General features: G+C 37.3%; 1 protein-coding gene across 1 annotated transcript in view; it reads left to right on the forward strand.

Moving 5' to 3' along the window:
• Positions 1 to 19,004, forward strand: part of PSD3 (pleckstrin and Sec7 domain containing 3) — a 536,900-nt gene that overhangs the window by 481,391 nt on the left and 36,505 nt on the right. Inside the window, exons 13-14 of the mRNA XM_080796195.1 lie at positions 8,067 to 8,224; positions 10,744 to 10,888. Of these exons, the coding sequence (XP_080652321.1) occupies positions 8,067 to 8,224; positions 10,744 to 10,888 (303 nt within the window). The remainder of the gene's footprint in view (positions 1 to 8,066; positions 8,225 to 10,743; positions 10,889 to 19,004) is intronic.

Below are 19,004 nucleotides of genomic sequence, written 5' to 3' on the forward strand. Positions count from 1 at the left end.
CAATAGACACATGAAAAGATGCTCATCACTAATCATCAGGGAAATAGTAATCAAAATAACAATGAGTTTTACACCTGTCAGAATGACTATTACCAAAAAGAGAGGAAACAGCAATTGTTGGCCAGGGTGCAGATAAAAGGGAATTCTTGTCCCCTGCTGGGTGGGAATGCAAAAAGGTGATGTTACTAGGGAAAACAGTATAGAGAGTCCTCAAAAAATTAAAAATAGAATCATCATATGAGCTAGCTATTCTACTCCTGGGTATTTATCTATAGAAAACAAAAACACTAATTTGAATAGATATATGCACCCCAAGTTCATTGCACCTTTTTTTTACTACAGCCCAGATATGTAAGCAACCTAAGTGCTCTTCAATAGATGAATGGATAAAGACGTGGGGTGTGTGTTTGTGTGTCTGTGTGCCTACGTGTATCCATACATACAATTGACTATTACTCAGGACATGCAAAAGAATGAAATACTATAATTTGCAACAACATGAATGGACTCAGAGGATATGATGCTAAGTCAAATTAGTCAGAGAAATACAAATAGCATATGATTTCACTTACATGTGGAATCTAAAAAAACAAAAAAAATCAACAAACAAAACAGAAATAGACTCATAGATACTGATAACAATCTGGTGGTTGCCAAAGTAGAGGGGGTTGGAGGGATGGACAAACCAAGGGAATGGGGGTGAAAAGGTACATATTTCTGCTTATAAAATAAACAAGACAGGCAGATACAATGGATAACATAGGGAATATAGTGCATAATATTGTAAAACTTTGTATGGTGATAGATGGCAGCAGATTTATGTTGATAATCTTATATATGACAGACTATTTTAAATTGCTAGTGGCTGAAGTTCCAGTACATTGTAAAAGGACTACATCTCCCCATCCCCCCACCATGTTTTTTATTTTTGATGTCTCACTTTACATCTTATTGTTATGTCCCTTGACTAATTATTTTAGGTCTAGATGATTTTACTGCTTTTGTCTTCTAACCTTCATACTAGCTATGTTAGTACTTGATCCACTACTTTAACTGTATGTTTACCTTTAACACTAAAATTATTTCTTTCATATTTATTTTTCTGGTTATGGCCTTTTCTTTTGTGCTAAAGAAGTCCCTTTAACATTTCTTGTAAGACCAATTTGATGTTGATGAACTTCTTTAGCTTTTGATTTTCTGGGAAACTCCTTATCTCTCCAGTTCTGAGTGATAACCTTGCCAGATGAAGTATTCTTGGTTGTAGGTTTTTTCCTTTCAGTACTTTGAATATATTGTGCCACTCCCTTCTGGACTGTAAAGTTACTCCTGAAAAACCAGCTGTCATTGTGTTGGGGGTTCCCTTGTACATAACTAGTTGCTTTTATCTTACTGCTTTTAAGATTCTCTTTAACTGTTAACACTTTGCTTATTATATGTCTTGGCATGGGCCTTTTTGAGTTCATCTTGTTTGAAGCTCTCCATGCTTCCTGGACTTGGTCTGTTTCTTCCAGGTTGGGGAAGTTTCACCCATTATTTCTTCAAATAGAGTTTCTTTTCCTTTTTCTCTTCTCCTCCTGGGATGCTTTTAATATGAATGTTAGTATATTTGATGTTGTTCCATGGGTCTTTTAAATAATCCTCATATTTTTAAAATTCTTTTTTCTTTTTGCTATTATAGGTGATTTCCACTATTTGTCTCCCAGATCACTGATCCATTCTTCTGCTTCATTTAATCTGCTGCTGTTGATTCCCTCTTGTGTAGTTTTCATTTTAGTTATTGTATCCTTTAGCTCTGATGATTCTTTTTTATACTTTCTATCTTTGTTGAAGTTCTTATTGAGTTTATCCATTCTCCTCCTGATTTCAGTGAGCCTCTTTATGACCATCACTTTAAACTCTTTATCTGATAGATTGCTTATGTCTGTTTCATTTAGTTCTTGGGTTTTGTCTTGTTCTTTCATTTGGAATATATTCCTTTATCTCTTCTTTTTGTGTTAACTTTCTGTGTTTGTTTCTGTGTGTTAGGTAGATCAGTTACATCTCCCAGTTTTGAAGGAGTGGGTTTATGCAGAAGGTGTCCTGTGGGGCCCAGTAGTGTAAACTTTAGTCACTCAAGCCCTTGTGTTGGCAGTGTGAACCCTTCTCTTGTAGCTGGGTCAGGATTGGCAGACTCACTAGTTTATAGGACTATCTCAACATGGTTGTCTGTGAGGCTTGGCTGTGACCATTGTAGACATGCTGGTGAGTGGGGTTGGCCCCTAACCCATCTTACCAAGCATTCTGGCTGTGACTGCTGCAGGCATTCTGGTGTGCTGGGTTGGCTCCCCCACATAGCCAGCTGAGAGGCCTGGCTATGACAACTGTAGGAGTGCTGATGGGTGGGATAGGTTTCTGATGCAGCTGGCTGTGAGGTACGGCCATGATTGTTGCAGATGCTCTAGTGTGCAGGGGTGGCTCCCTAGGTTGGGGTCACTAATGCCAGCCGAGGCCATCACCATGTTTTGTGGGGCAGGGAGCCACTTGGGAAGGAATGCTCATTTGGGGTAGGCAGTTTAGCAGTGTAAGTCCACAGGCAAATGTTAGCATTAGGTTAATGGTGCTAGCCCAGTAGATAGAAAGTGTCAGAAATGGTTCCTGCCAGCACTTCCATCCCCAGAGAACATTCCAACAGATCCCTCTTTCTCTGATATGCACCCTTAGGTTAGTTGATGTATCTCCTTCTATGTTAACCCAGGCACTTTTGAAACTGCTGCCTCTGTGCTGGATCTTGGAGCAAGTGAGTTATGTGTGTGCCACTTAAGTCCCCCCAGATCCAAGCCCCACTGATTTTCAAAGCCAGACATAATGGGTGCTTATCTTTCTGATGCAGATCCCCTGAGCTGTGGAGCCTAATGTGTGACCGGGAACCCTCCATCCTCAGGGAGGGCCCTCCTTGGTTCAGAAATCCCTTTTTCTGTGGCTCAGTGAACCAGGAGTGTAGTTCCTGACTAAACAACATCTCTGCCCCTACTACCAGCTCTTTGTGGATTTTTTTTTTTTTTATATCCTTAGTTGTGTATGATCTGTTCTGCTATTCTTCAGTTTGTTCTCAGAGATAGTTGTCTATAAGTAGTTGTAGCTTTTGGTGTATTCGTGGGAGGGGGTGAGCTCAGGATCTTCCTTTTCCAGTATCTTGATCCTCTCCTATTTTGCCGTATTTTTTTTCATGGTAAGGTGATATTACTATCAACTACAAAATCAGAAGTTTGTTAGACTTAAAATTTCTAGACTTCAGTTCCATCCTAACTACATAGATCTTGTCTACCATTTCTGTCCTGTGCAGTATTTTCCTTCCAATATAAGGTAAACTGGCAGTGTATTGTACTTTTGGAGACTGCTGTAGAATGGAGTCTTCTTCTGCAACAATGGTACAATTCTCCCAAGTTTGATAATTACTGTTTGCTTTTACTTAGGGCTATAATAAATGTTGCATTTTAAAATCCCTTGCACTTTTAGAGCAGTCTAAGAATGTTATCCTTTGGGCTTGGTTTTAAATGAAAATATCAGCAGATAGAAAATATGTTCTAAGAATATTTATATTCCTCCAAGCTCAAAGGCTTAAGTCTTTCATTATTAATAGCTATCAGCTGGTCTCATGTTTCTTATTCTACCTATAGCAGTTTGTTAGACATCATGATATAGGTAGGAGTTTAATAGATAAGAGCAATTATAATCATCCCAAAGGGTATTTGGGGAATGAGAAAAGATGAAAGACAATGACAGAACTAACATCTGAAGGTTTGTCTAAAGAGGAGATAACAGGGGCGCCTGGGTGGCTCAGTGGGTTAAGCCTCTGCCTTCGGCTCAGGTCATGATCCCAGGGTCCTGGGATCAAGTCCCGCATCAGGCTCTCTGCTTAGCAGGGAGCCTGCTTCCTCCTCTCTCTCTCTCTCTCTCTCTGCTTGCTTCTCTGCCTACTTGTAATCTCTCTCTGTCAAATAAATAAATAAAATCTTTAAAAAAAAAAAGAGGAGATAACAAAGAAATGCTCAGCAAGGTAGGAGAGAAATCAGGGATATATTTTAATAGAAGCAAAGGAAGAATTTCAAAAAGATTGTTGACTTCTTTGGGTGCCATATGATGAGAACAGACAATAATTTATTGAATTTTTCAATTAAGAGGTCATTGATGACCTTTGCCAGAGGATTTTCAGTGAAGCATAGGAATGAATTCCAGTTTGCAATGGGTTAAAAGGTAAACAGGAAATCAATATATAAAAACAGCTAAGATGGACTTGTAACTCATCTAAAGGAAAAGAGGTGATGCCAGAGAAGAGAGCAATATTCAGAAGAAGCTATGATTTTACAAAGATAAGAGACTTGGAGTGTACTTTTAGGCTTTGGGGAAGAAGCCAGAAGATAGAGGATAATTAAAAATAGAGAAGAATGATAATAATGAAATAAGCTCCTAGGAAGGTCGATGGAGGATTAGCCTTAAGCAGGATTCTTCTGTTTTAGGAAGAAAGAAAACAAAGGTGGTCACCAAATATTGGTATGTAAGCAGAAAGTTTTATATTTACAAGTTTGACCTTATAAAATACAAGGTCAAACTATATGTTACTAAGAAATTATTATTGGAAAATAGACCAGCTAGCATTTGAGTGGTTACTATATGCTGTGAACATTGAGTTTTAGAAAGAGTAACTCATTTAATTTCATCATACAGTTCTATGAGGAAAGTATTATCACTGCTTCTCAATCTTAGAAAGTGAAGCTTAATAAGTTTAATTAACCTAAGGTCACGAAAACATTAAGTATTATATTAGAACTAGTCATTTGAACCTAGAGAGTTCTAACAGGCACCTAAACTCTTAACCACAGTTGTGTTGAGTCAGGGGGTGTTGAAAAGACTGCAGAATATTTGGCAGAATGCAAAAAGAAATTATCATGGATATGTGAAAGAATTGTCCGTTGGAAATGTGTACAACCATAGCTGGAGACCATAAATCAATGCTGGCACACATCTGTACATCTGAGTTGATTATTTCTAGTAGCAGTTAGCAGCCCAAGTGAATAATCATATTAGGGTAGGAATTTTTTTCATTCCGAACTGGGCAGATGAGAATATTAAGGCATAGCCTAGAAAAAATTCCTAAATTCTGAGAATAAAAATAAATCTCTGTAAGAATTCTAACAGAAAATACAGTAATATGGGGAAAAAAATAATCAGACTAGCATTGGACATTTATAAAACTGGAAGGTAGAAGACAATAGAATAGCATCTATAGATTACTGAGTAGAAGAGAACTGCAACCAAGAGTTCTATACCTGTCAAAGAAAATGGAAGACATTTGGAAATAAAAACTCGAGTATATCATTCACCTGAAAAAAAATACTTGAAACCTCAAGATAGAGGAAAGATAGAAAGTAAGTGAGCAATTAAAAGAATAAGGAGAGACTCAGTGAACATGTAAGTGCGAAGTAAGGTTTCCTGAAACAGAAAATACATAACACAAGGTAATTTTAATAAGATTGCAGAATAAACATAATAAAGTACTTCAGCAAAGTTTAGGATTAATGAGAAGGAAGGAGGGAAGTTAAATGATTTTTAAAATCTTATTGATGTGGACTGTTAGTAGAGAATTAGAACATTTTTATGGGAGAGAGAGCCTTTTAAGTTTCTATGTTATGTAACTAAGCACTACTGGATAAAGAACATTTTAGAGTAATAAATAGCACATCATGTAAGAAAGGTAACGGTCATAAGCCTAAATACATCAAACAACATAGCAACTAAAATGTGGAACAAAAACTATTAGAAATGCAAGGAGAGCTTAAAATACAATGTAGTGAACGAGGTCAGTGTATTTGTCTCAAGAGGATGAACTTGTAGAAAAAATGATGTAAGGACATAGAGGGATTGAATCAATAAATATAAAAACACACATCCCTCGGAGAATAATATTTTTCTGTATTCCAGGGAACATCAACAAAAATCAAAGCTTTGAAAACCTTAAAAAATTTTTGAAAAAATAACAGATTTTACAGAGTGCTATAAAATCTCTGCTCAGAAGCCAATAAAATTAGAAATATATAATGATAAATAACTAAAACCTTAGGTACCTTAAACTTAAGAAACATTCTATTTGACATGACTAAAATCAAAGAGATCAAAAAATAAAACTACAAACTAGGGAACAATGAAAAATATTTTTATTCTCAAACCATGTGCAACCTGTACTCAGAGGAAAAACTCTAGCCTTAAATTTTTTCTTAATTAAAGAGGAAATCAGAAAAGCAAAAGAACTAAGTAGTCCTTTTATTTTTTTTTTTAAGTAGTCCTCTTAAATTCAAACAAAAAAATTAATCAAAAGAAACTAGTGAGAAGGAATTAAGATAAAAGGCCACATCATGGACCTAGACATCAAAAATGATACACAGAAATTTCTAAGCTGATCCCTAGGCAAATTCCAATATCCAGTGTGTTAGAGATCAGTATGTATGCAAATGGAGGTAGCATATAAATTCTCTGAAGATAATTTTGGCCCTGGTCTTTTACACCCACTCCCCGTTATTTATCTGCTTCAGATTCCTATATGGAGGTAAGTGGTTAACATGAGTGGATGTTCAGCTATATAGGGTTCTGTTGTAGCACAATCATGAGGTTGAAAGGGAGCTTTACCTCTAATTGATACTCCCTCTTCTAATGACAGTTCCCCTGGGAGGAGATTTGTGAATCTTTGGAATGCTAAGTCACTAAGAAAAAAATCTCATTTAGAGAAGACAAGACCCCAAAACGTAGCTAGATTACACCTTTATACATTAATGGGAATTGTAGAACAGATAGGTATAAATATATTGTATTTATTTTAAGATTTCTTTTTATTTTCTTTCTTCATCATGCCACTCTGGATAACTGTCATTGTCAACAGCAGTTCTTAATTTCTGAGGCTTAATAAAATAGATTTGTTGCAATTTAAAGTAGTAATTTCATCATTTAATATTATAAATTTGGGTAATCTTTATATTCCTATTGGTATTCACTGTGTATTTTAGGTTTTCCTGACCTTTGTCTCTCAGAACTGTCACTGACCGATCATTATAGGATCAACATTTGTTTCTGTTGATTTCTCACTCCGTTTGAATTAATAGCAATAGTATGTTTGAATTGCTTGATTTGTGGAGGGGTTGGGAGAAGGAAGTAGGAGGTCATTGTTTTTTTTGGAGATTTATAAAACCAGACTGTGTTAAGAGAATAGATAATGTCTTTCTTTTAGGATTTTTTTTTTTTTAACTAATTAGAAGGTAAGAAGAGGAGTGTGTGCTTATGTATGTTTTCTTCACAGAAATGCAGGTTTATTTAGCATCATGTCTGACAGATTACAGGAAGGTGAAAGAAGGGACCTTACACACTAGAAAACATCTCCTAAAACAGTTCATAATGCCTACTGTATTTAATTGCTTTCTTTGAAGTCTTTTTTTATTCTAAGGGACCTAGGGAAACTACTAAATATAAGAGTATGATAAATAATCAAATTTGCTTTAAATTCTCATTATTGTACTAGTTGGAATTTTTGTTGTTGTTATTTTGGAGGGAAGCCATACAGAAAACCTTTATAAATTCTGTGAATTGTGTGTAATTCATTCCTAAAGAAAAGTGCATCTGCACAGGACACCTTCCGTTTTATATAATTTTATCCATTTTCTCAATTTATTATAATACAGCTAAGCTTCTCCTGAACAGTAAACTGATTTTCCTCTTCTCTTTCAAAGAACAGCTAGAGGAATCATTTTATTTTACTGCTCATTTTCCTTTGATAATATTGGACTCAAAAGAAAGTATCAAGAAAATACAGTATCTTTAGAGTAAAGAAAACAACGGCATGGTTTACACCATCAGTGTAGTTCTGTTGATGGGTATCTGAAGTAGCAAAGAGTTTTTATACCATATCACTTTCTTCATGCACTTTCATGGATTTTCTAATTTCTTTTCTTTTAGTTTTAGAGGGGTTTTTTCCCCTTATCCTAAAAAGAGGAGGTGAAATCTGAACATGATCTTGTCTTGGTTTTCTTTGTATCCATCTATAGGATGAATATAAACCAGAAAAGGCCCTGTCTGAAGAGGATTTGAAAAACGCCGTGAGTGTGCATCACGCGCTGGCATCCAAGGCCACAGACTATGAGAAGAAGCCGAATGTGCTTAAACTTAAAACTGCCGACTGGCGGGTCTTGCTTTTTCAAGCCCAGTATGTTTCACTGGTTTGGTTTCGTTTCTTAGTTTGCATAGCATCACCTTATACCAAGGCATAGAATCAGAGTCTACAGGGGAAATTGAGTTGGATTCAAAGTCATTAACTGGTTCCCCCAGAGAGACAAACTAAGAAAACTAGAATCAAAAATAGAAACCCTGGGTTCCAGTTTTTTGTTAGCTACAAAGTAGCCCTGTGACTTTCAGTCAGCCACTTAGATCATATCTAGAACTTATTCTTAATCTAGAACTTAACTTAAGTGTTGTGGTGTACAAATTTTATCACACAATAAGTAAAATAGACCTAAATTCAAACCACCATTTCCTAGCTCTTTGTCCTGACATGTAATTTAACCTAACCCTGAACCTTAGCTTGTCACTAATGCAGATGATAATGTTTTATCTCACAAGGTTCTTGTGAGAATTAAATGAAATCAAGTATATAAGTACTTCCTACAGTGCCTGGCACATAGAAACTGTTCAGTAAGTATAGATTTCCACTTTGTTCCCTCTCTCTCTCTTCTCTCTCCTTCTGAGCTCTAATAGTCTGTGATAAAACTAGAAGAAAAAGATAAAATTATGTTCTGGGCAAGGAAATGGAATGGATTGCCAGTTTAATAAGGGGTCCATGACAACCTTCAGATTAGAAGTGGACTCCTTCACATGGAGAATTCTGGATTTGTGAAGTGAGAAACTGGATTTTCAGAACTGAGCCTCTAGAATGGGAATTTTTATAGGAGCACATAGCATCAGTGTTAATTCTGTGGCAGTGTTAATTCTTCATGGGATGCTTTCCACAACCTGTACTTGACTTCAGAATCACTCTCAACACAACCCCACCAATTGATCACAGTTGGCACTGGTCTTAAAATTTGACATCAAGATAGTGAGCACAAGTATCTGCATGCTTGTTGATCATAGCAATGTAAGATCAAGAAAAGAAATAAGAACAACAGCAGGTACTCTGGTGGTTTATGAATGTTGAATTTGCGGAGGTATGAAATTGCTGACATCAGGTGAGGAGGAAGCTGTAAGGAAATCCAAGTTACACAGGATTTTTTTTAGTGTGGGAGTAAGACAGCTTTAACACCACAGAGGGAATCATAGCCAGATGTATAATTACAGCTATTAGTCATCAGAGTCCTTCAAATTATTCTATTCCCCATTTTTTTTTTACTAAAATACCAAACATGATAACCAAAAAGCTCTAATTACTTCAGACAGAATTGAATCAACAGAGCCAGAGAAATCAGATGAGAGAAGCATATGGGATGCAAAGAGTTGATTTCTAGAGTGGTCTCTCAGAGTCATCAGTAAAGGAAATGATTTTATGTGGACTGACATTTTGTCCATCTTCTGTTTACTGATTATATACATGGTGGATCAACTATCCTGGCTCACAACTATTTCTCCTATTCAATTTATGAATTCACAAATATTTATTAAGTGCTATCCGTGCTGGTCTCTGCAAATATATGACATTCAAGTTAAAAGTATATTAATGACATCAGATGATTTTTGCATCCTGTCAGGTAGATTTTTAACATCTGATTAATCTCACCTTGGTTAAGTGTACAGTTCAATTATTTTTTAGCATATTTACAGAATTGTGCAACCATCACCAAAATCCAGTTTTGGAACACTCTATCACCCCAAAGAGACCCTCCATGACCACTTTGTAGTCACTCTCTGTTTTTACCCCAGCCCCAGACACCACTAATCTCCTTTCTGTCTCTATAGTTTTGCCTTTACTGGACTTCTCATATACATGGAATCTTATAATGATAGATGTTTGGCTTTCTTCACTTACCACAAAGTTTTGGGGGTTCACCATGTTGTAACATATATCTCCACTTCATGCCTTTAGTGTTGAGTAGTGTTCCACTGTATGGATGTATACCACATTTTAAAAATTCATTCACTAGTTGATAGACATTTAGATTGTTTCCCCTTTTGGACTCTTATGCTTTCAGATACAAATCTTTTTGTGCCTATATGTTTTTATTTCTCTTGGGTGTATACCTAGAAGTAGAATTGCTGGGTTATATGATAAACCTATAGTTAACTTTTCAGGAAACTCAAAGCTGCTTTCCAAGTGGGTGTTGCCTTTTTACATTCCTTTTAAATTCTATCAGTTTGTCCCTCAGTTGGATTTTAAAATTGAATTATGTGATTGGAAGAGATGAGTTAATTTTTTAATTTTTGACTGAGCTTAGTATCAAAGTAAGGGGTTAATATTTAATATCAAGTTATTTTGCTTTTTTCCCCCTTTTGTATCCTTGAGAAATAATCACAGTCTTAAGCTATAATGATCATGGGTTCCAGGGCCTCTTATTTCCATGGTGATTGCTGTTGAAAATGTTAAATCTCAATGAAATTTTGTCAGGAATTAATTGTACCAAGAAAGCTAAATAAATGATTTTATGTGCCATTTTAAATTGGTAATAAGAAATGGGCTAGGCGTGATGTATTTAAGACAGAGAAATAACCTGATGTAAATTTATCTGTTTCTCATAGGAGTCCAGAGGAAATGCATGGGTGGATAAACAAAATTAACTGTGTTGCAGCTGTATTTTCTGCACCACCATTTCCAGCAGCCATTGGATCTCAGAAAAAGTTTAGTCGCCCACTTCTGCCTGCTACTACAACAAAATTGTCTCAGGTAAGTCATTTTGATAGTGCTTTGACTTTGGGAAAAAGTACTTTATAAAATAATCTTATTAACATTTAATTGGAATAGTACTACACATTTTGACAGCAAGGGTAAGCCCTTGCCTTGGAAGGTGTATTGTATAAATGGGACAAAATGTAGTGTACTGGGTTTTACACTTCATATTGGAAGCTGACACAACTGAGTCATGGTTGGTAAAACACATAGTTTGAATACGTTTCAAACGTTTGCTACTCAGTCATAGGGGATTAGTTTACTCTGGTTTTATTATTTTTTTTAATTGAAGTATAGTTGACACACCACATTACATTAGTTTCAGGTGTGCAGCATAGTGATTCAACAAATCTCTGAGTTATGCTCTGCTCGCCACAAGTGTAGCTCCCATCTGTCCTCATATACACTATTATAATACCATTGACTCTACGACCTATGCTGTACTTTTCATCCCTGTGCCTTACTCATTCCATCTCTGGAAACCTGTTCCTCCTATTTTCCTTCATCCGTTTTGCCCATCTTCCACCCCTCCTCCCCTCTAGGAACCATTAGTCTGCTTTCTGTATTTATGGGTCTGTCTCTCCTTTTTGCTTATTTGTTTATTCATTTGTTTTGTTCTTTAGATTCCACATATAAGAGGAATTATATGGTATTTGTCTTTTTCTGTCTGACTTATTTCATTTAGCATTATACCCCTCTTAGGTCTATCCATGTTGTTACAAATGGTGGGCTTAGGTTTTTGATTTTGTTTGTACTAACAGCTCATATTTTTTAAATAACTGGCTGGGGTTAGACATCCTGGCTTGAAAACAAGCTTTTTAAAAATTTGTTTATTCAGGGCGCCTGGGTGGCTCAGTGGGTTAAAGCCTCTGCTTTCAGCTCAGGTCATGATCCCAGGGTCCTGGGATCGAGCCCCACATTGGGTTCTTTGCTCAGCAGGGAGCCTCCTCCCCCCCCCCCCACTGCCTACTTGTGATCTCTGTCTATCAAATAAATAAAATCTTTTTTTAAAAAAATTTTTGTTTATTCATTCATTCATTCATTCATTCACTCATTTTATTGAACTTTTCCCATATCCCAGGCTGTATTTGATGCTGGATATATAAGAATATTCCCAGGGATCCACTATCCACAGTACAATGGGGAAGAGACTTCCCTGCCTTCAGGGAGGAGCTAAATGGACCATGTGGGTTTTCCTAGGTAATCCAGACAATGTACAGTAGAACAGTATTCCAAATGTAGTCATCTAAGTTTCTCTCCTATTGTCAGATCTCTCTAAAGATCATATTTTATGTCCCTCTCCTCCTCAAAACTCTGTTCTGAGGACACTGTAAACAGGCCCATTTTGCCAATTTTAAACCTGTCTGCAGTGTCCCTATTGCCATTGACTAGTTAAGGATTTTAGAAGATAGTTTGATGTCCCTGTGAATTTCTTTTTGGTGCAATAATAGAAATAGTTTCATCTGGCTCTAGTCAACCAGGTGTTGATATTAACTGACTCCTCTACTTACCTGATATCATGGATTATCAACATATTTTGTGCCTGTTACACTTGAGAGACTATTTTAGGCTCTGGAAACAGAAAGACAAATGAAACCCAGGTACTCTCTGAATGCAAAACATGCAAGTAAGTATAATACAGTTTGATTAGAGCACAGGAAGGTAAGTCCAGAGTGCCATGTATAGTGAAAGAGGAAGTATGGTGTCTTATATGAAACTTAAAGGATGAGTAGCAGCTAGATGTGGTGTGGCAAGAGAAAATGATGCAACAGAATATCAAAAAGGCCCAGAGGAGAAAGCACTGAGATGTGAGAACCACATACAAGTTGTCAAATGTGACTTGAGCACAAAATATTGAGAAAAGGCAAGATACATTCCTCTGTAGAAGTAAGTATGGCCAAATGATGAAAGGTCTTTTATGTCATGTGTAGGATTTTGGGTGCTTCACTGGTTCCCCAATATCTTTAGGGTAACAGTTTAAGCAGGAAAGTAATGTGACCAAATTTGTGCTTCAAAAATTATTTATGTTACAATAGGAAGAAAGTTTTAGTGGAAGAAGCTACTAGAAGCAGAAAGTCTAATTTTAAAGGTATGGGAGGGGTGCCTGGGTGACTCAGTCACTTAAGCTTCTGCCTTCAGCTCAGGTCGTGATCCCAGGGTCACGGGATCTAGCCCCTCTTCCCCTGCAGCATTGGGCTACCCTGTGCAACAGGGAACCTGCTTCTCCCCTCTTCCTCTGCCTGCTGTTCCTCCTGTTTGTTCTCTCTCTCTTTCCCCCAAATAAATAAATAAATCCTTAAAACAAATAAAATAAAAATAAAGGCAGGGGAAATAATGAGAGGAAAAATAAAGTTATTTGTAGAAGAGATGGATAGAAGTGGAAGTATTTGAGACATCTTGAGAGTGTGGAATGAGTGTTCCCAGTGGCTCATTGAAGTAAAGGAATAAGGACTATCATCTAGACTTCAGCGGCTGGGGATTGTGCTGTCTTGTCTGACTTGGCTTTTGTGACCTCACCATCTGGTTTTCATCCTGTTACTTCTGCCTAGGGTTCTTTCCTGGGTCCTTCTCCTCTTTCTGCTTCCAAATGTTGCAATGCTCAGTGCTCAGAAGACCTAAATGGACATTTGAGAAACAATTTTTCTGTTGTCAAGAAAAAACAGGGAGAATGTTGTGCCAGGAAAGGGGAGAAAGAGGAGAGAGGTCAGGTAAAATAGCACAAAAAATATCTCCTATGAAGTGGCAGGAGGTCATCGGGTCCCTTGGTGAGAGCAGTTTGTGGAGTGATGGGAAGAGAACCACATTAGTCTTCTTTGAGAAAGGATTGGAAAGTAGTAAGGAAGCAGAGGAAGGGAATACATACAAGTCTTGCCGTGAGTTCATAAAAAATAGACTGGTGGTAAGAAGAGAGGAGACATGGTTTAATGAAAAATTCCTTTGGTTTTGTTAATTTATAATTATTATTAACATGAATTGGATACTCCCATGTAAGCATTACTATTGCTATGTTGTTCACAGACTACAAAAACAAAAACAAAAACCTGTTAGGAATAGAGAAGACCAGGCCAGTTCGCTTTACAAGGCAGAATGGCATTTAATTTTCAAGTCTAACCAAATTGAAGGGGACAGGTCATCTTATTGATGACCAAAAAGTTTATTAGCAGAATTCTCCATCTACCCACCTAAACTATGACCTCTTAAAGCAAATGCGTTCCCCCACTTTAATTTTGGGTACTTGAAATAAACAGTAAGCCATATTATATAAGGTATGAGAAGAAAAAAAGAATTGAACAACTAACCAGAGGCAACAAATACCTTCAGAAGTTGGGTTTTGTTGTGTTAATTTCACGAGGGATTTTCCAGGACTTACTTTTCAATAGATTGGTCTTTCTCACAGTCATTCTTATAAAAGATCCAGGAAAAAGATGAGTTGAAGTTTAAAAGGAGCATTAATAAGCATAGAGCAACTTACAAGTTTTAACTTGTTCTTTCCTTACTATGGATCTACACTTCTATTTACTTTCTACTTTGAAAATGTACTTGTGTTCTATTTTTGTATGGGCTATATTTTAGTAAGTCACTGGCACATGAAAATGAATGTGTTTCTCTATTTGTATATTTTTTTACCATAAGACCAGGTAAGCAAGCACCTTTTCCAAAGCAAAAATCTCTTATTTTAAACAAATGTTTTACACTGGAACTAAAAATAGAATGCATAAAATTTTTAATATTTTTCCTCATTTTGAACATAAATCCATAGAGATAACAAAAAAAAAAACCCTGCTTATGTAATGTTATCAAATGATGTATTTAGGATTTTAAATAAGGCAATAACCAAAAAGAGACATACTTCTTTATCACTTATGACAAGATGACCAAGTACTTTCAGGAATTTAATTACCTTGTTAAAAAAATAATAATAAAATAAGGTGTTTTCCTCCTCCACAAATAAATCACCAAGCCTTTGTGAGCCTCAGTTTTCCAACTGGAAAATTAAGAAGACTGTTCTAGAGTGTTTTTAAGGTTCTTTCATTAGCTCTGTATTTTTTGCCCAGGTCATTGTGTTTTTTTACTTAAAAATGAAGATGTTTTGCCTTTGAGAGTAATAGGACAATTTAGAAATAAATATGTAAAATGAAGCATGTGATAAAAGAATAGTTTAGAAAGAGGGAGAGAAGAGTTAGGCTACACGCAGCCTGTTCAGTATTTGGTGTACCCTCCACATCAAATAGAGACTTTTGTGGGGATATCTTTGGAAGAGTTATCATAGTGCACCTTCAGTGAATCCTGGAATACATGTCTAGATGCACCCACAAGTTTTCCAGTACCTTGAAGACTACTAGTCCTCATGATTTAGCCCTGGCATTACCAACCTCAGCATGAGTGCCATTTTAGCCTAGATAGTTCTTTGTTGTGAATTGTAGGATGTTTAGCAATATCCCCAGCGCTACCCACTAGATACCAGTATCATCCCCCTAGTTGTGACAACCAAAAATGTCTGCAGACATTGCCAAATATCCTGTGGGGTCAAAACCCACCCCACTGCTACCTGCTGCTATTGAGAACCACTGAATTAGCCCAGCCATCTTTCCTTTCTCCATACACCCACAGCCTGGCTATGACTCCCCTAAATGCCAGAACTACTTGGATAATTTTAGTTTATAAAATTCATATATAACAATGTGAGTACCCTACTGGAAAAAAAACTTAATAGTGTTAGGAAAAAACTAAACAGTCAATTAAAACATTGTTTGGTGCTTTTAAAGACATACTGTTCATCATCACCCTGTCATTTGCAAGCTTTAATTTATTCTTGTCTTCTATCCAAAACATATTAGCCTTCATTATTAAAATTGATTATTATCAGTGCAATGTGGATCTTTCTGAACAACTCTGCTGTGTAGGAGTCATCTTCTTAGTTGTTTTCATGGCAGGGTTGCCAAAGCACATTTTTCTTCTTTTGGGGATATTGAAAATTTAAGTTTTGTTTCTCCTTCTGGTACAGTAGTCTAAACTTAAGATTTCATGGTTGGCCCTCCTAAGGATCTATTCAGGACCTCCCTTTCTACTCATCAAAGCAGTCATTTTCAGCTTGAATGTGTACAGAAATGATCTGGGGACTTGTTGAAAGTGCACGTGTCCCAGCATCCCCATACCAGGTTAATGAGGTCCAGGTCAGGGGCCCAGGAACATGAATGTTTTAAGACAGACCAGGTATCCAGACTGCAAACCATGCAGATCATACTTAAAGGGACTGCACTGTAATCCCTACAATCCCTACTGTGTCTTTCACTACTTTTTTGGAGACGCATGAAACTGAAGTGGGCTCTTGGGCTAGCTCAACAGTAGAAATTGACAAGAGGCCAAATGGGAGTTTCAGGCAAGGCTTTAGTGGGACAGGGGAGTCAACACAAAGGAAAGCTCTGCAGGCTGACTCCCCCGAGGCAAGGTTAGGGAGAGTTTTTAAAAGAAAGTTGGGTAGAAAAGGGTACTTTGTAAGCATGTAGAGGTGGGGGTTTATTAGCACCTACGCATTTAAAATTTATGCTTCTTCATATATCACATGTCAAAATAACGTGAAATCTCCACCTGGGTGGGATTTTTAGTATTATTATGAGGGAAGAAGTCCATGAAAGTCCAGCACTGGGGTCCATCTTGGTGCAGATTGGTTTGGTCTGGTCTTTACCAGTCCTTGTAGTAAGTATCTTCCTTGTCAGTAAGCATCCTCCCTCTGCATTCCTGCAAAATGTGCTACTCAAGAGGCAAAGAGTTTTCTTATCTTTTTTTTTTTTTTTTTTTTTTTTTTCTCCTTGTGGAGAAGGCAAGGAATACTGGATTTCACAGTCAGGGTTAGGAGACCCAAGTCTAATCCCTCCTCTGTCTCACTTGCACCTTATGGAGTTACCATTTCCTGATATCTAGTCCTGTTTTCTTCTTTGAATTTCCGCCACTCTCCTGTAAGGTTCTGAATCAATGATCAATGATTATTTGAATCACTAACTAGTGATTAGTTTGATCACAAATGCTAATTGTTGAAGGCCAGGCCTTGTGATAAACACTGATTTGAAACAAAGGAAAGCCTTCTGCTTGCTTCTCACCTCTCTTTTTATCCTGTGGTTTGACCATCAGGGCAGTTATGGCCAAGGGCCAGATGAGTGTGGCAGGGTTCTTTCATAATCTGGCTCCTGTACCCTGAGGGCAAGGAGTGACTGAAGAAAGAAGGAGACGCTTCAAATTGGTAGGTGGCAGTTTTAATAAGCAAGGGAACTTACTTAAGAGGCCTGTCTTGGGCGGCCACAAGGTGAGTAGATCTTTGCACCCACCTGCCAGAATCATGAAGTTTAGATAGAGGCCTTAATTGAGTTCAGTCTTGTATACCATATAGATGGTCTCAGAAACATACTACTATTTCGAGGCTGTGTCCTTAGGGCAGCTTCTAGCTTGGGAAGGGGAGGCAAATGCACATTTCATGGACGGGGTGGAGGTGAGGAGCCTCCAGTTGCTCAGGTCCAGCTTGCCTTTCAGCTAATGCATCTCAATGACCTCCTCCGACAGGCAAGCATCTGGAGCAGTGGAATTTCAGAGTAGGAAATCATTCTTGTAACTGTGTCCCTCACTGGCCAAAACCACACGCTTCCCGCCTGACTCCATTTTATACTTTTAGTCACAAATCCTGTCACTTCTGCTTCTTAAATATCTTTCAATCCTACCCATGTTCCTTAATTCAGACTTTAGTCGTCTTTCACCTATATCACTGGTCTCCTAACTTTTTTGATCATTCACCTTATTAATAATAAATATTTGAACAGATATCCTCCAACATATGTATATATTTTTATAAAATATACTACATGTCCTATTATCAACAAGATGGAAAAATGTGGAACATCATTAATCATTAGGAAAATATAAGTCAAAATCAGGAGATATCACTTTATACTCATTATAGTGGCTATAATTTAAAAAAAAAAAAAAACCTTCAAGGAAAAGAATGTGTTGGTGAGGATGTGGAGAAATTACAACTTCAGTATGTTGCTGGTGGGAACATAGAATAATGTAGCTGTTGGCCATGGTCAAAGTTGCTCCTTTGAGACTGATACAAAATGAAGGTCAAGCAAAGCTTTATTTCGTGCCAAGCATCGAGAATCAAACTGACCGGCCAGGGCCGTCTCCTACAAAGAGGCGACCCCTCCCAGCCTCACAGACTAACTTTTATAGAGCAAAGGCCATGTGGTTGAGCCTGGCCACACACAGGTGGCCAACTGAATTACAATTTACCCATAGTAGTTATTTGAATTAGCCTATCACTCTGGTCAGAATTGGCACCCAAAAGGCAGGGCCCACATTCTTGGGTGGTTAGGGAGGTGTTTTCCTGATTGGACGTCTCCACCTGGCTTGACTCATCCTTGTATTCTGGGCTCTGTTACCTCCCCCTGACCTGACACATCCTAGTATATCGGCTCTGTTATCAGGGGCTGGTCAGTCATATTTTACTGGTTTCCCAGACTTGTTTCTAAGTAAGTTCCTCGGGGGGGGGGGGGGGGTGGTGCAGGATCAATCTAAGTTTACTGCATAAACAACAAAATGGCTTGCTCTGGCTAAGTAGGCCCTTACAGTAGCTACTTCGGAAAATAATTTGGTGGTTCATCAAATGATTAAACAGTTAACATGTGACCCAGCAATTCCACTCCTACTTAGATAGCAGGAGAATGAAAACATAAACTGACACAAAATCTTTTACACAAATGTTCATTGCAGCCGGAGGTGGAAATGGCCATCAGCTGGTGAATAGATGAATGAAATATGATATATACATACAATGGAATATTATTCAGTTGTAAAAAACACAACGAAGTACATCCTACAAAGTGGATGAACCTTGAAAATACTCCACTAAGTGAAAGAAGGCAGTCACAAAAAGAAACATTGTGTGATACCATTCCAAAAGGAATGGGAAGCTAAAATGTCATAAAATTGTAGTGATGGTTGCACAACCCTGTGACTATACTAAAACTTAACTAAATTACACACTTTAAATGGGTAAATTATGTGGTATGTGAATTATATCCCAATGCTGATTTTTTCCCAGTGGATCATCTTGCCTGGGTTGCAA

The sequence above is a fragment of the Martes martes genome (assembly GCF_963455335.1).
Source record: "Martes martes genome assembly, chromosome: 2".
NCBI lineage: Eukaryota > Metazoa > Chordata > Mammalia > Carnivora > Mustelidae > Martes > Martes martes.